Below are 11,777 nucleotides of genomic sequence, written 5' to 3'. Positions count from 1 at the left end.
GGGGGTTAACATGTGGAGAATAAATGAGAGAAGAAAGGCAAGGCGTACTGCGTTTCAAGGACAGCGTCTCCAGCGGTCTTCGATCTTCTGTATATTACTTCTTAGACACCTATTTCATCACTCCAGGCGGGGAACAAAACGTGAAGAGTACATTTGTCTATTTTGGAAGCCAATTGACATACCCTCTGCTGATACCCTTCACATCTCTTACCACAATTTCGAATGCGCTAAAATCAAGGACCGTAACCGCGTCGAATCCCACGTCGAATAAGACAAGCGCCCATTCAAAGAAGGCGTATTTCGTGTAAGCTAATTGTTCACATCAGAATCGAAAATTCAAAGGAAGCATGAGATATTCAAGTTAAACAGCGTTGTACTAACCGCCAGGCACCCTGTGAACTTTATGCTGGATAAAGTAATATATCAATGGAACAAGTGTGCCGAAAAAGACGCCTGCAAGAATCTTCCGATACTTCACGGCCTGACGGTTATTGGGGCTTAAGGCAAGGCACCCCAAAGTCCAGGGCAGGGTAGCAACCAGATATGAAATCATGAATATATCGTGCCAATCATGATCATCCGTCGAAGTAATATATGTCCAGCCACCGCAAGTCAATGTCCGGAACAATCCAGTCCCAGCGATGAATTTTGGGAGGGAAGAGTTTGGACGAGCTGTAAGGATGTACCAGAGGAAGACGAGAGCAAAGCGCGGGCCTGAGGTGATAGCAATAAACAGCTGGAAGACCGATCGTTCCGGGTAGCGATCACCAATTGTTGCCGACACTGAGGGGAACCATTCTTGTGGGTAGCCGTAGTATTCGTTTTGGACAATCTTGTGGTAGTGAAGCCGTATGCCGACAATCAATGCCCCGAGGAAGGCAGTATAGGCGGCGAGAGTATGCGCCCATGACACCCATCTACCATTGATCTTCGTTTACAAGGTCAGTATAAACCAGCACACACGCCAGATAGCCGCCAATATGAGTATATATATACTAACAGATACGACAGTATCTCCGTCCTTGAATTTGGGAGCCATGGTTGTTGTGGCAGAAGTACCAGGGGCCCAGGGTCGGTTATTCTCTAATGCGATTACATGTACAAAAACGACAAAGGAATCATTAAAATGATATGTATTAAAGGACAGTACTGGTGAGAAAGGAATTCGAAACGTAAATGAAAGAAGAAAGGAAATAACACCGCGAAGAAAGCTGCGTGGTGAAGCCGACGACTGCCCCTGAGGTGTCTGGTGTCGTTTTTGAGGATGGTTGGGGAGAACCTCTGAAGCGGGAGGTTGATCCAAAGCAGCTAGCGTCGAGTGGAAGTATTTTTTTCCGAATCCTGTGTCAAAAATAATGCAGCTTGGGGATTCTTTGATGTTTTACGATGAGCCCTCTCGTGCCACTCTCTTCTTAGCAAACCATGGCCACGGCGAGCGATAAAGCTCGCTTTTATCTGGAGAAGCTTGTACCGGAATTCAAGGAGTACGAGAAGAAAAAGATATTTTCAAAGGTACCTAGACCTACCCAATCAAATAAATGACGACGCGATTTCAATTCCAAGATATATGCTAACAAAGTACCACTTAACCATTCCAATTCCAGGATGAAATTGCAGCGATCCTGAAGAAACGATCTGATTTTGAGCATAGAATCAATGCGACAGGGCCCAAACCTGCAGATTACGCCCAGTATGCGGCGTACGAAATGAACCTGGACACCCTGCGACGGAAGCGGATAAAACGACTAGGCGTTAAATCACCCATGCATTCTGGCCAGAGACGGGTATTTTTCATTCTCGACCGCGCAACGAAGAAGTTCTACGGCGATATCAGCCTATGGATGCAGTACATCGAATATGCCAGGCGGCAGAAGGCGTATAAGAAGCTCGGTCGGATTTTTATGAATGCGCTGCGATTACATCCTACGAAGGTCGAGCTGTGGATATATGCAGCCCGATATGCGCTGGAAGACCACGGGGATATGACACAGGCACGCAGTTATATGCAGCGGGGTCTGAGGTTTTGCAAGAGCTCTAAATTACTTTGGCTGCAGTATGCTAAGCTTGAAATGCTATATATCACGCGGATCACAACGCGGCAACAGATTCTGGGCCTGGATGGTACTCGAAAATCTTCCTCGATGCCTGCTGACTCTGCAACGGATCCGAATGCAGATGTTATTGCCCTTCCGGTTGTGACGGAAGAAGATATCAACCCAAGCCTCGGGAAGGAAGATGGAGTTGACGAGGCCGCCCTTGAAAACCTCAACTCAACACCCGCTCTCACTGGAGCTATTCCCATCGCAATCTTCGATGCTGCTATGAAACGGTTCGGTAACGACGATGCCATTGGCCGTGACTTTTATGTCATGGTCTCCGAGTTTACAAACACGCCCTGCCTTCGCAGGGTGCTCGGCCACATTGTCGAATTTATGATGGCAGAAAATGCAACAAGTCCCAACGCACAGATATGTTATATCATGTTCCCCACGGCTGGTATCGAGGTAACTTCTGCGCGATTCCCGCAAGCATTTGGTACCTCCCTTAGTCGATTAAAAGAATGCAAGAGCCACAACATCGCTGGAAACAAAAGCCTAGCGAAGGAGGTTGTCTCCTGGCTACAACCATTGATGACGCTAGAGAGACTCGATCCAGATCTGCAAAAGGTGATGAGGGCAACCCTGCGAAATGTTGAAGGATCGTTGAGTTGAATTATCATTTTTGTTGTCAATATTTCCTTGAGATATGATATAGCAATGAGATCCAAACATATAATCGGTTCAAACTTTATTTCCCATGCTACTTTTATACGCTAATTAACCGCTGTAGGAGTGACTTGTCACGACTCCTAATCATCGTAGCCGCTTGACCTCCGACTGCTTTTCTTCATGCTACGGGCTTTTTTAGATCGCATTCTAGATTCATTATTGGCCTTTTCACTGGTTGGGAATTAGAAAATGTTGGCATCAAGCTCTAAGGATAGCCGAGAAGAGAACATACAGAGCCTGTACTTTCTTCCTCTGTTCAGGCGACGTTTCGCCCGGGATGGCCATTTTTCCAGCTGTGAGCAGGAGCTCCCGGAGCTTTTCAAAACAGAGATCGAGGTTTTTTGTCTTCTTCCGTGTTTCGTCCGATTGTATCACCAAGCTGTCAGAGCGTTCCGCGATGTAGCGCGAAGATCGGATCTGGGCGTGTAGGGCTCGAGGTACAAGTCGCAGAATGGTGGAGAGAGGAATTTTAAGCGTTACTTTCGAGTTTACCCTAAGCAACAATTTTATTATACATATAAAACAAACATTGCTAGTTTCTTTCCTCATCCTCTCAGGGTCATGACGTTAAGAAAAAAATTTTCTATTTAATCCAGGACGGGGAATAGAGGATGAGGAGACAATGGATAGTAATTGTTGCTGGCATACTTGTTCACATTCTGGCCACCTGGGCCACTTGATCTACTATAGGAAACATCGCCTATATCTCTTGGAATTGTCCTTGGAGTAAGCTGGGATAGCCAGCTCCGTGCTACGGCCAATTCCTCGTCTGTAAACTCCTGTGCTTTGGGGCATCGGCTGGAGGCAAGGTATCTTGTGCTAACTGTTGGAAAAAACACCCGAGTAGTAAAAACAGTTCTAGGATGGGAGAACAGAATTCGGAGCATGTCAACGATTACAAAGTTGATTGTAACCCCTGACGATGCAGCTTTTGTTGTGCGATATCCGTCGCAGAGTGGGCCCCATATCCAAGCGGACGAGACAACAGAAAAATAAAAGGCCTAGACTCTTATGTTGCACACTTGGCAAGATCCGCTAGTCGTCGTCATTGGCAAACAAAGCAAACATGGCGCCAAAGAGCTCTCAAAGGCGCTTGATCATATTGCTTGTTGCTCCGTTCGGCCATGAGGCTCAGAGCCAACCTCCACTGCTCCGACTACACACACAGTTCACACCAACCATCCAGCCACCTATCACTTTCCACTGTCTCCAGGGTCGTTACTTTCTCTCTGAATTCGTCGAGACCACGGATAGGGATACTTTAAGTATTTCAACGTCCCTATGTCTGCTTACTTACGCTCACCATATCCCTGTCATCATCTTCCTATCTTCAGTCTTTTTTGCCCCTCCTCAACCTGCAGGCCACGAATAACCAGCATCTCTTAACCAGATTTTTTTCCTGTTTCCAGATGCCTTTTTAGTAACCCCCTATATGCATATCGAAACCTCATACATGGCCTCAACTATCCCTGATGAGGTTTTTCATGTTCGTGGCAAGACTCTCACCCCGGAAAGTCCACAGCCACTTCATGTATCTGAACCTACTCACATCCCGTTGCTGCAGAGTCAGATGGATCCGTCATTTAGCGATTCACCCATGTATAAACAGATATTTCTGGAGAAAACGCCACCTTTGGACACTGAGTCGGTTGTAGGTGAACAGGTTCAGGTCACAACTCATACATACGCTATGCTGCGTCATAAATTTGAAAACCTGGGGTCAAAAGGCGTTGGCGAGCAAGGAGCAGTTAGCTTTTCTCGATCTTTACACACGGGTTATCAACCAAAGACTGATACAGAAAATGAATCGACTTTTTCATCTGCTTACAGCACAAGTCAATCTCCATGTCGTGTTTCTCAAACCTCCACTGCTGACGTGAACGAACCAACCGTGCCTTCCCATACCACATCCATCACATCTGAAACCCCGTCCCCATTAGAACGTCCTATACTTTCCGAGAACTCCCAATCCGAACCCCATTATTCACCTACGCTTCCGGGCAATGATCAAATGACGGGATCAAAGGATGCAGACGTGAAATCCACTAGGAAATTTATTACTCCCGCTTCTCTTGGTGATCATAATAAAAACATTAAAACTAAAGCAGATCTTGAGGGAGATGCCAACGACCAGAAATCCCTGAATACCTTATCAAATGCTAAAAGTGCCAAAAATACTACCGATTTTCCCACAAATACCGCCGTTACTACCGCATCTTCTAATAATTATGTGACCAAACCTTCAACCCTAGACACATCCCCTCCACCTTCTGCTGGTCTCCCTCCCCGCCCACCACCCCAAGAAAGACCTTCTATCCGACCGGGTCCTGACAACGTTCAATATTTCCACCCGTTGCCCAACCAACCTGAAAGTGGATCTTCCCAATACGGCCCAAGTAATTTTCCTAAGCCTAGTGGGCTGCCATCCCCTGCATCTGGAACTTCGTCTACCTCAAATGGATTTCCCCCTCATATTGCGGGTTTTCAGAAATTTTCCCAATCACCTGGCAACCAAACGAAAAGCAGTGTTCCAAAGGCTCCCCGAAGTGACAGGCTGAACAACGAAAAACCCAAGAGTTCTCGCTGGGAAGGAGATAGGGAGGAGCCTTGGGCGCCTGAAGTTCAGAAAAAATATGATAAATTTCTCCATAACGAACGTGTTTATGTTACTGAAGGGCTTTGGGATCGGTTTCCGCCTGGATCGAGGTTGTTTGTTGGTAAGTTTTGTATTATTTTCCTTTTCAAGTGGGGATTTTTATTTTTTTGTACATCTATTCTAATATTCAGAAAAGGGAATCTGCCCACGGAGAGAGTCACCAAACGGGACCTCTTCCACCTGTTTCATAAATACGGTGATCTCGCCCAAATATCCATTAAGCAGGCATATGGATTTGTCCAGTTCCTAGAACCTACATCTTGCCATAATGCGTTAGAAGCAGAACAAGGAGGATTTATACGAGGTCGCAAAATTCGTTAGTCACTCTTTCTTCAGCAGTAAATGACTTTTCAATATGAGATCTTTTCCTGACTATTTAGATCTTGAAATCTCAAAACCTCAAAAATCAACGAGAAATGCTCCGGCACCAGATTCCTCGAGGCAACCAGTTAAGAGAAGGTCTAGGTCACCTGAAGCTGCCCGAGTTATATCAAATTACCGTGGCATCCGTTCAGGTGGTGACCGATTTGACAGAACTGCGGAGCCCGGCAGGCCACTTATCAGAGAATTCGGGGACCGTGATGAGCCGTATCGCCGTCGTGATGATTACCACTCAGCTCGTACGCCATCTCCACATGGATACCGCCGAGGCGACCCTCGCTCCCATGATCGAACTCCAGAGAATTATGAACGACGTCGCAATAGGCGTCGTTCAAGGTCTCCTTACTCACGTTCAGGGAGATATAGAAGTCCGAGTCCGAGAGAAAAGGGTACTGAAAATGACTCAGATCTTCATATTCCAAAGCGATCCCCACGAGAAGTACCAGATGTCGAAATAATTGTCTTAGAAAACGTTGATAGGTAAAAACCTCCTCCATGGTAGCTATTGGGAATAATGCTAAAAGCGACTACCATTTAGAGATTTCATACATCATATCGAAAAAACTTTTCGAGACCGGGGGTTGCGAACGGATGTTCTCATTTTGAGCCCCCGGATGTCCCTTGCAGCTGTTATTCGACGTCAGATAATCGAGGGGGTGCAGGCAATTGTCAAGCTATCCCGCTCAAATCAGTATTCTGGCAAAATCCCATTACAGGTGTTTAATCGCACAGGTGGCATCGACAATGTTAAGTTCAATGGTGAGGTTTACAGCAGATTCTATTGTTTAAGCCTGTACTGATTCTTTGACTTTCAGAATATTCAGAGCTTGAATTGAATGTTGCTGCCGATGTCGTGCTTCATGCGACGACCGTCCACCCTGGGAGTACCTCGAAATATACCACTACGCAAATGCCTGAAATTTCTCAACTGCAGGCGTCCTCTAAAGTCCCACCTCCTTTAAAATCTAATAATAATATTACGAATCTCATTTCTAGTCTAGATAGCACCGCACTTCAATCTCTCCTTCGCGCACTACAACAAAACCCTTCACCCCAGAATTCTGCTCAACTGACTAGCTGCACGCTCCAGGCCGCTCAGCAACACTACACTCCCCAAGGCAACCAAACAGATCTTGCGAGTATCCTTAGTAGCTTCTCTCGTCAGCAAAATTCTTTGGTTCCTCCAACCTCTGCCACCCAAACAGCTCAGCCTCCTGCTTATGGGCTTCCACCGCACCTCCCCGGCGGGAAAAGTGATCCGAACTTGGCATCCCTTCTGGCGCAAACTTTGGGAGGACAACGATTAAGTCAACCGCTTATCGCGCCTCCTCAGATAGCACCACAGATGTCTCCCCATATTCAAAGTATCATGGACCAATTGAAGAAGTGGAAGCAATGAACTTTTTGTTTTCTTCACATTCAATCTACGAAATTTGTCTACATATGGTCCTTGTACATGAATTGGCATACATGCCTCTCTATATCAGCTTTTTAGCAAACCATGGCGCATTCGACCTGTCAGTTGTTCGGCAAAGTTAATACGCAGAACGGGAAAATATCGAAGTGTGATAGCTGTTGAATCACCTTATCAGGAATGGGCCAAGGATATCAACCAGAGATGCTCGTCATCAAATAATGAAAATATCTAATTAATGCATCTTTCGACGACTGTAAACCTGGTAGCAGATTCCATACGCCTTCCGACATAGCCTGCACGTTATCCCTCTTCCCTGTAGATCAGAACGTAGTAGCCTAGTATGTATATCCGGAAAAGCGGCACGGGGGAAATAAAAGCAGACGCATAAATTGAATAAAACCACATGAGTGGTTTGCATATAAAATGTCGTTAAAAAACAGAGTGAAAAAGCATAATATACAATGAGTCGGGCCATTCCCCCCAACCACAACCCCTTATTCCGGGGTGCCAACAAAGTCATTGAGATGGATCAATCCACAATAACAATAGCACAGGTGCATGCCGGTACTAGTCACCGAAAATTCATATTAGGCTCGGAAGAGCCACCCAGCAGACTGACTTGTCTGATTGCATTTACCTCCCTGCCCTACTCTCCGCAGCCATCGTGGCGTCATCCGCTTTTATCTTCGCAATTGTCTGATCCCGCTTATATTCCATAACACGCTTCTCTTTGAAATATTTCACCTAAATATTATTGACGAAGGCGTTCGTAAAAATAGTTAGCCGTTTTCCATAAGCCCCTAATTATATTGGAGGTTTTTCCTTTCAAGCATTATACATATAAAACATTGAACGTCAGGAAGAGGACAGGGAGAAGCAAAAACCATGCAACGCACCCAAGTCTTCGAGCAAGCGCCTTCAAACTCGAGAATTTCCTTCGGGCATATTGCCCGCGCGGTTTTGTCTTCCCGGACGGCATCGACTATGTTATTTTGGTCTAGGCATTCGAAGAAAGCATCACGGGCAATGTAGCATTGTTGTCGTGAGGTGCGGTCGGGTGCTATGGAGCCACCGTCCGCCGTTTTGGGTGCGGCGGGTGAAGAGAACGATGAAAACCAACCCATAACCGGCGGTTTATGGGTAATGGGTCGAGAAGATGGGCGGATGGTTTCGAAATATTAAAGCAATCCACAGTCTATGTATGGAGCGGAATTGGAAATACACGTTTTTTGATCCACCTTTGTATTTTCCTCTTTTTTCTTCTTTCTTTTGAATTAGTAGCATTGCTCCGTGATAGCTGTCGTTCTGATCTCCGCGTCATTTCTGCGACAAAATTATATATATCACGTGATCTAGAATTCTGGCCAGAATTTCCCGCTCCGAGATGTCATCAACAGGAACATCATCTTGCGATCAAACCACCCCTATAATGAACCACTTGCTTCTTTATAATAAATACCCATGAACCTGTGTAGATAAACAACCACGCGCCATCGGTTATAAATACTGCCCCATCAACGCGCAAGCCTCGCGCAGTGTACTTGAAATGCCACTGACTCTTCGTCCATAAACCCCCCAAACAACCACTTAACCCCCTACCCATCCTTCCCTCTCTCCTCCACATCGACTTCATGCAACGTCGTCGGAGACCCCCTCGACCCGGGGTTCTTACCGATTTGCCTCCTCTCAAGATCGTGACCAGAATCGTCGTACTCCAAGCCGCCTATTATGCTTGTGCTACGATCCTCATCCTCTTCACGGCTCTTGTAGCCGGCACCGCCTTTTCACCAGATCTAATACTCTCCTGGCGCAGTCTTAGCGGCGATACGACGATTGGATGGACACTCGGGCTCGTCTGGTTGCTCAACAGCGCTGTTGGGTAAAGACTCTTCTTCCCACCCACCTCCCTTTCTTGTTTATACGTTCAATCTTTGCCCTTTCATATTTATTTACAGACCACCCATTTAACAAACGGGTGCGCAAAACAGTGTCATATTCCTTCTCCTCTGGGTCTCCCGTTCAAAACTGATTCCAGACTTCGCCCTCACAATCCACTTCATACACCTCCTCGTCACGTCTTTCTACACCCATTCCCTCCCTACAAACTTTCTCTGGTGGGGTTTGCAGGTCGTTAGCTCAGCACTTATGACATTTTTGGGCATGTGGGCTTGCCGGTGGAGGGAGCTACAGCCCATCGTTTTCGGCGGGTCCGCTGCGAATGCGTCATCGAACGATGGCGGTAATAATGGCACGAATCAGTCTGGTGAGGATGCCACTGGAGATGAAGATGGTAGAGGTGGTGGTGGTGGTGGCATTTTCGAATTTTCAAGAGGGAGGGGCCGTGGCAGGAATATGGAAGGCTATGAGATGGTTGCAATGAAAGAGAGGGCTGACGATCCGGTTTGAAGATCGTTGTATACCCTCCTTCTCTTCTCCTCTTTTCTTTTTATTTCTTCTAATTTATATACCCATTGGTCTCTTACAGTTTTCTTTTGTCTTGCATCGTATTGGCGTGGGTTGGGAATGCATTGCAGGTCACAGGAATTCCCTACCATGTAGATTTTAGCGTTTTCCTCTCTCGATATCATTCCTATTTGGCTATTTTTTATTTTTATTTTCGCCGCTTGGGGCAACGCTCTATAAACATGTTTGTTTTCTACCGACTTGGGAAAGCCGCAGAATTATCTGGCTACCTGCTCAACACAATTGTGTATCTACATTGCAAGAGATATTAACTACGTTCTGACTTGCCTTGATCCAAGTCCACAAACCCGATAGGTCAAACCATGATCCATTTAAAAATTCTCCACAAACGGGGTGAGCCAAGCTTCAATGTTGTCAAGATCTTTAGGCGTTTGCAGACAAGTTTTTTGTTTTTTTTGTAGTTGTTCTCTGTGGCCAGTTCCAGGTAGGAAGATCTCCAAAAATCATGATTGATTGACTCTAGTATAAACATAGAGTATCGCATTGCTCATTGTGCCCACGTTGTGCTCATTGAATCAACTAACCAAACATCATTCTCGTTATCATCCTCGGATTTGATACGGGTGGGAATCCAATTTACGGGCGGAGAAATATGTGTTTCCGGGATTCGCACCACAGGCATTCTCGATTCAATAATGTAGTTATCTGGTTGCAGTGGTTGCGAAGGATCCGACGACCAAGAGTCAGTCGCAGCGCAGCCATCAGGACAGCGTGCCAACCATACACGGGAGGACGGATGAACATACTCCAAAGCCAAATACATGGTGGATGATAGTTAATGGAACTGCCATTCGAGGAATAGCAAGTTCTGGGAAACCAAGTTCACTTACCCAAAGGAATGACGTAGCAAACTAGAGTTCCACGTGAGCAGATTTGCCCCAACCGTGGCAGCTCAGCATCAATCAAATGACCTTTGATCCCCAAAATTCCCCTCACCGAACTTCATCTGCAATCGTTTCCCCAATTCTTGTCACTGAATATCCTTGCGGAGTTCTATTCCTAAGACACCTGTATCTTTCATTTATATCTCGAGAACCTCTCTTCTATCCCGTACTCTTATCTCGCGTGGCTCAGTATGACTTCCCTCGATTGCCAATCATTCGCATGCGCGCAGTTCTAAAAGCTCTGAGACCGCGAAATTCCTTTCTCATATATATCGTTTTGTTTATTTATACTTAAGGTATAAAAATGTTCCTTTATACCCCCCGCTGTGCTTTCATTTCGAGAAAACCAGGCAATAGCGCTTGGTTTGACCATTTCGGGGATTCCAGGACCCCCTACCCAACCCCGCTCCAACTATTAGACCACAATGAAAACGTCCCTAATTTTCTTGCCTTTAAACACGAAGGGAATAAAGTAGGGACGTATATGTAAAAGATGGCCGATTCTGAGCCATCATATATCGATTACGAAGCTTTCCTTGATCCCTCATTCTCCCCTTCTGCTTTCGCCAACACCCTTGTCACCAGCACAAACAACCCGTCCGATACCCCACTTGATCTCTCGACTCCATTGTCTCGTGTCCTCTTCGATATCCAAGAAATCGACACCCATATCCATACATTGGCTACGAAATCTGCGCTTCCACTACTTACACATACGCGCGGCCAGACCGACGCTGGTCAGCGGGTTTTGGAGGCGGTAGAAGGGCAGGTTTCTGCATTAAGGGAGGGATATAGGAGGCTGGAGAAGGATGTTTTAGAGCGGTGGGAAAGTGCGGAGGAGGTTCGAGGTGCTGCCGAAAGATCATGGGCAACTGTGAGATTAGCAAGGGCTGTGGGAAGGTGTTTGGTTCTAGGTAGGCAGCTGGAAGGCCAGATGCTGGAGTTGACTGGCCGCCCAGTTGGAGCAGGCCCAGACAGTGGAAGCTCGCTTGTGGTAGAAGATCATAGGGCACTTGTGCGGGCTTCTAATACGCTGTTAATGCTTCGGCGGATGTTTACCACCACTGAAGATGAGGAGTGTTTTGGGCTTGATCGAGTTAAGGTGATAAGGACTCTGAGAAGTGATCTGATCTCTCCAGCCGAGAGCGCGGTCAAAGCCAGAAGCAACACAAATTATCAATAAATTT

At 46.3% G+C, this 11,777-nt stretch overlaps 6 protein-coding genes across 6 annotated transcripts; 4 read left to right on the top strand and 2 right to left on the bottom strand.

Annotated features, from left to right (window-relative positions):
- Positions 1 to 5: 5 nt before the first annotated feature.
- HCAG_05452 (predicted protein) lies at positions 6 to 1,039 on the bottom strand (the record flags this gene model as incomplete). The annotated part of the gene is made up of 4 exons (XM_001539935.1): positions 6 to 87; positions 183 to 309; positions 382 to 928; positions 1,001 to 1,039. 4 exons carry the CDS (start codon positions 1,037 to 1,039, stop codon positions 6 to 8), a joined length of 795 nt encoding a protein of 264 aa, XP_001539985.1.
- A 383-nt stretch (positions 1,040 to 1,422) lies between these two features.
- On the top strand, positions 1,423 to 2,711 carry HCAG_05451 (conserved hypothetical protein; the record flags this gene model as incomplete). The annotated part of the gene is made up of 2 exons (XM_001539934.1): positions 1,423 to 1,512; positions 1,605 to 2,711. The coding sequence occupies 2 exons, from the start codon at positions 1,423 to 1,425 to the stop codon at positions 2,709 to 2,711; spliced, it is 1,197 nt and encodes a 398-aa protein (XP_001539984.1).
- Positions 2,712 to 2,966: 255 nt separating this feature from the next.
- On the bottom strand, positions 2,967 to 4,351 carry HCAG_05450 (predicted protein; the record flags this gene model as incomplete). The annotated part of the gene is made up of 4 exons (XM_001539933.1): positions 2,967 to 3,261; positions 3,417 to 3,591; positions 3,948 to 4,027; positions 4,314 to 4,351. The coding sequence occupies 4 exons, from the start codon at positions 4,349 to 4,351 to the stop codon at positions 2,967 to 2,969; spliced, it is 588 nt and encodes a 195-aa protein (XP_001539983.1).
- A 428-nt stretch (positions 4,352 to 4,779) lies between these two features.
- Positions 4,780 to 7,204, top strand: HCAG_05449 (predicted protein; the record flags this gene model as incomplete). The annotated part of the gene is made up of 5 exons (XM_001539932.1): positions 4,780 to 5,485; positions 5,561 to 5,740; positions 5,805 to 6,285; positions 6,344 to 6,564; positions 6,621 to 7,204. 5 exons carry the CDS (start codon positions 4,780 to 4,782, stop codon positions 7,202 to 7,204), a joined length of 2,172 nt encoding a protein of 723 aa, XP_001539982.1.
- Positions 7,205 to 8,853: 1,649 nt separating this feature from the next.
- HCAG_05448 (conserved hypothetical protein) lies at positions 8,854 to 9,628 on the top strand (the record flags this gene model as incomplete). Its single annotated transcript, XM_001539931.1, has 2 exons — positions 8,854 to 9,101; positions 9,211 to 9,628. 2 exons carry the CDS (start codon positions 8,854 to 8,856, stop codon positions 9,626 to 9,628), a joined length of 666 nt encoding a protein of 221 aa, XP_001539981.1.
- A 1,455-nt stretch (positions 9,629 to 11,083) lies between these two features.
- On the top strand, positions 11,084 to 11,773 carry HCAG_05447 (conserved hypothetical protein; the record flags this gene model as incomplete). The annotated part of the gene is made up of 1 exon (XM_001539930.1): positions 11,084 to 11,773. The coding sequence occupies one exon, from the start codon at positions 11,084 to 11,086 to the stop codon at positions 11,771 to 11,773; it is 690 nt and encodes a 229-aa protein (XP_001539980.1).
- Positions 11,774 to 11,777: the final 4 nt, after the last annotated feature.

This window comes from Histoplasma capsulatum, genomic scaffold (genome assembly GCF_000149585.1).
Source record: "Histoplasma capsulatum NAm1 scaffold_5 genomic scaffold, whole genome shotgun sequence".
Taxonomy (NCBI): Eukaryota; Fungi; Ascomycota; class Eurotiomycetes; order Onygenales; family Ajellomycetaceae; genus Histoplasma; species Histoplasma mississippiense.
This window is presented reverse-complemented; position numbering and strand designations above follow the sequence as displayed.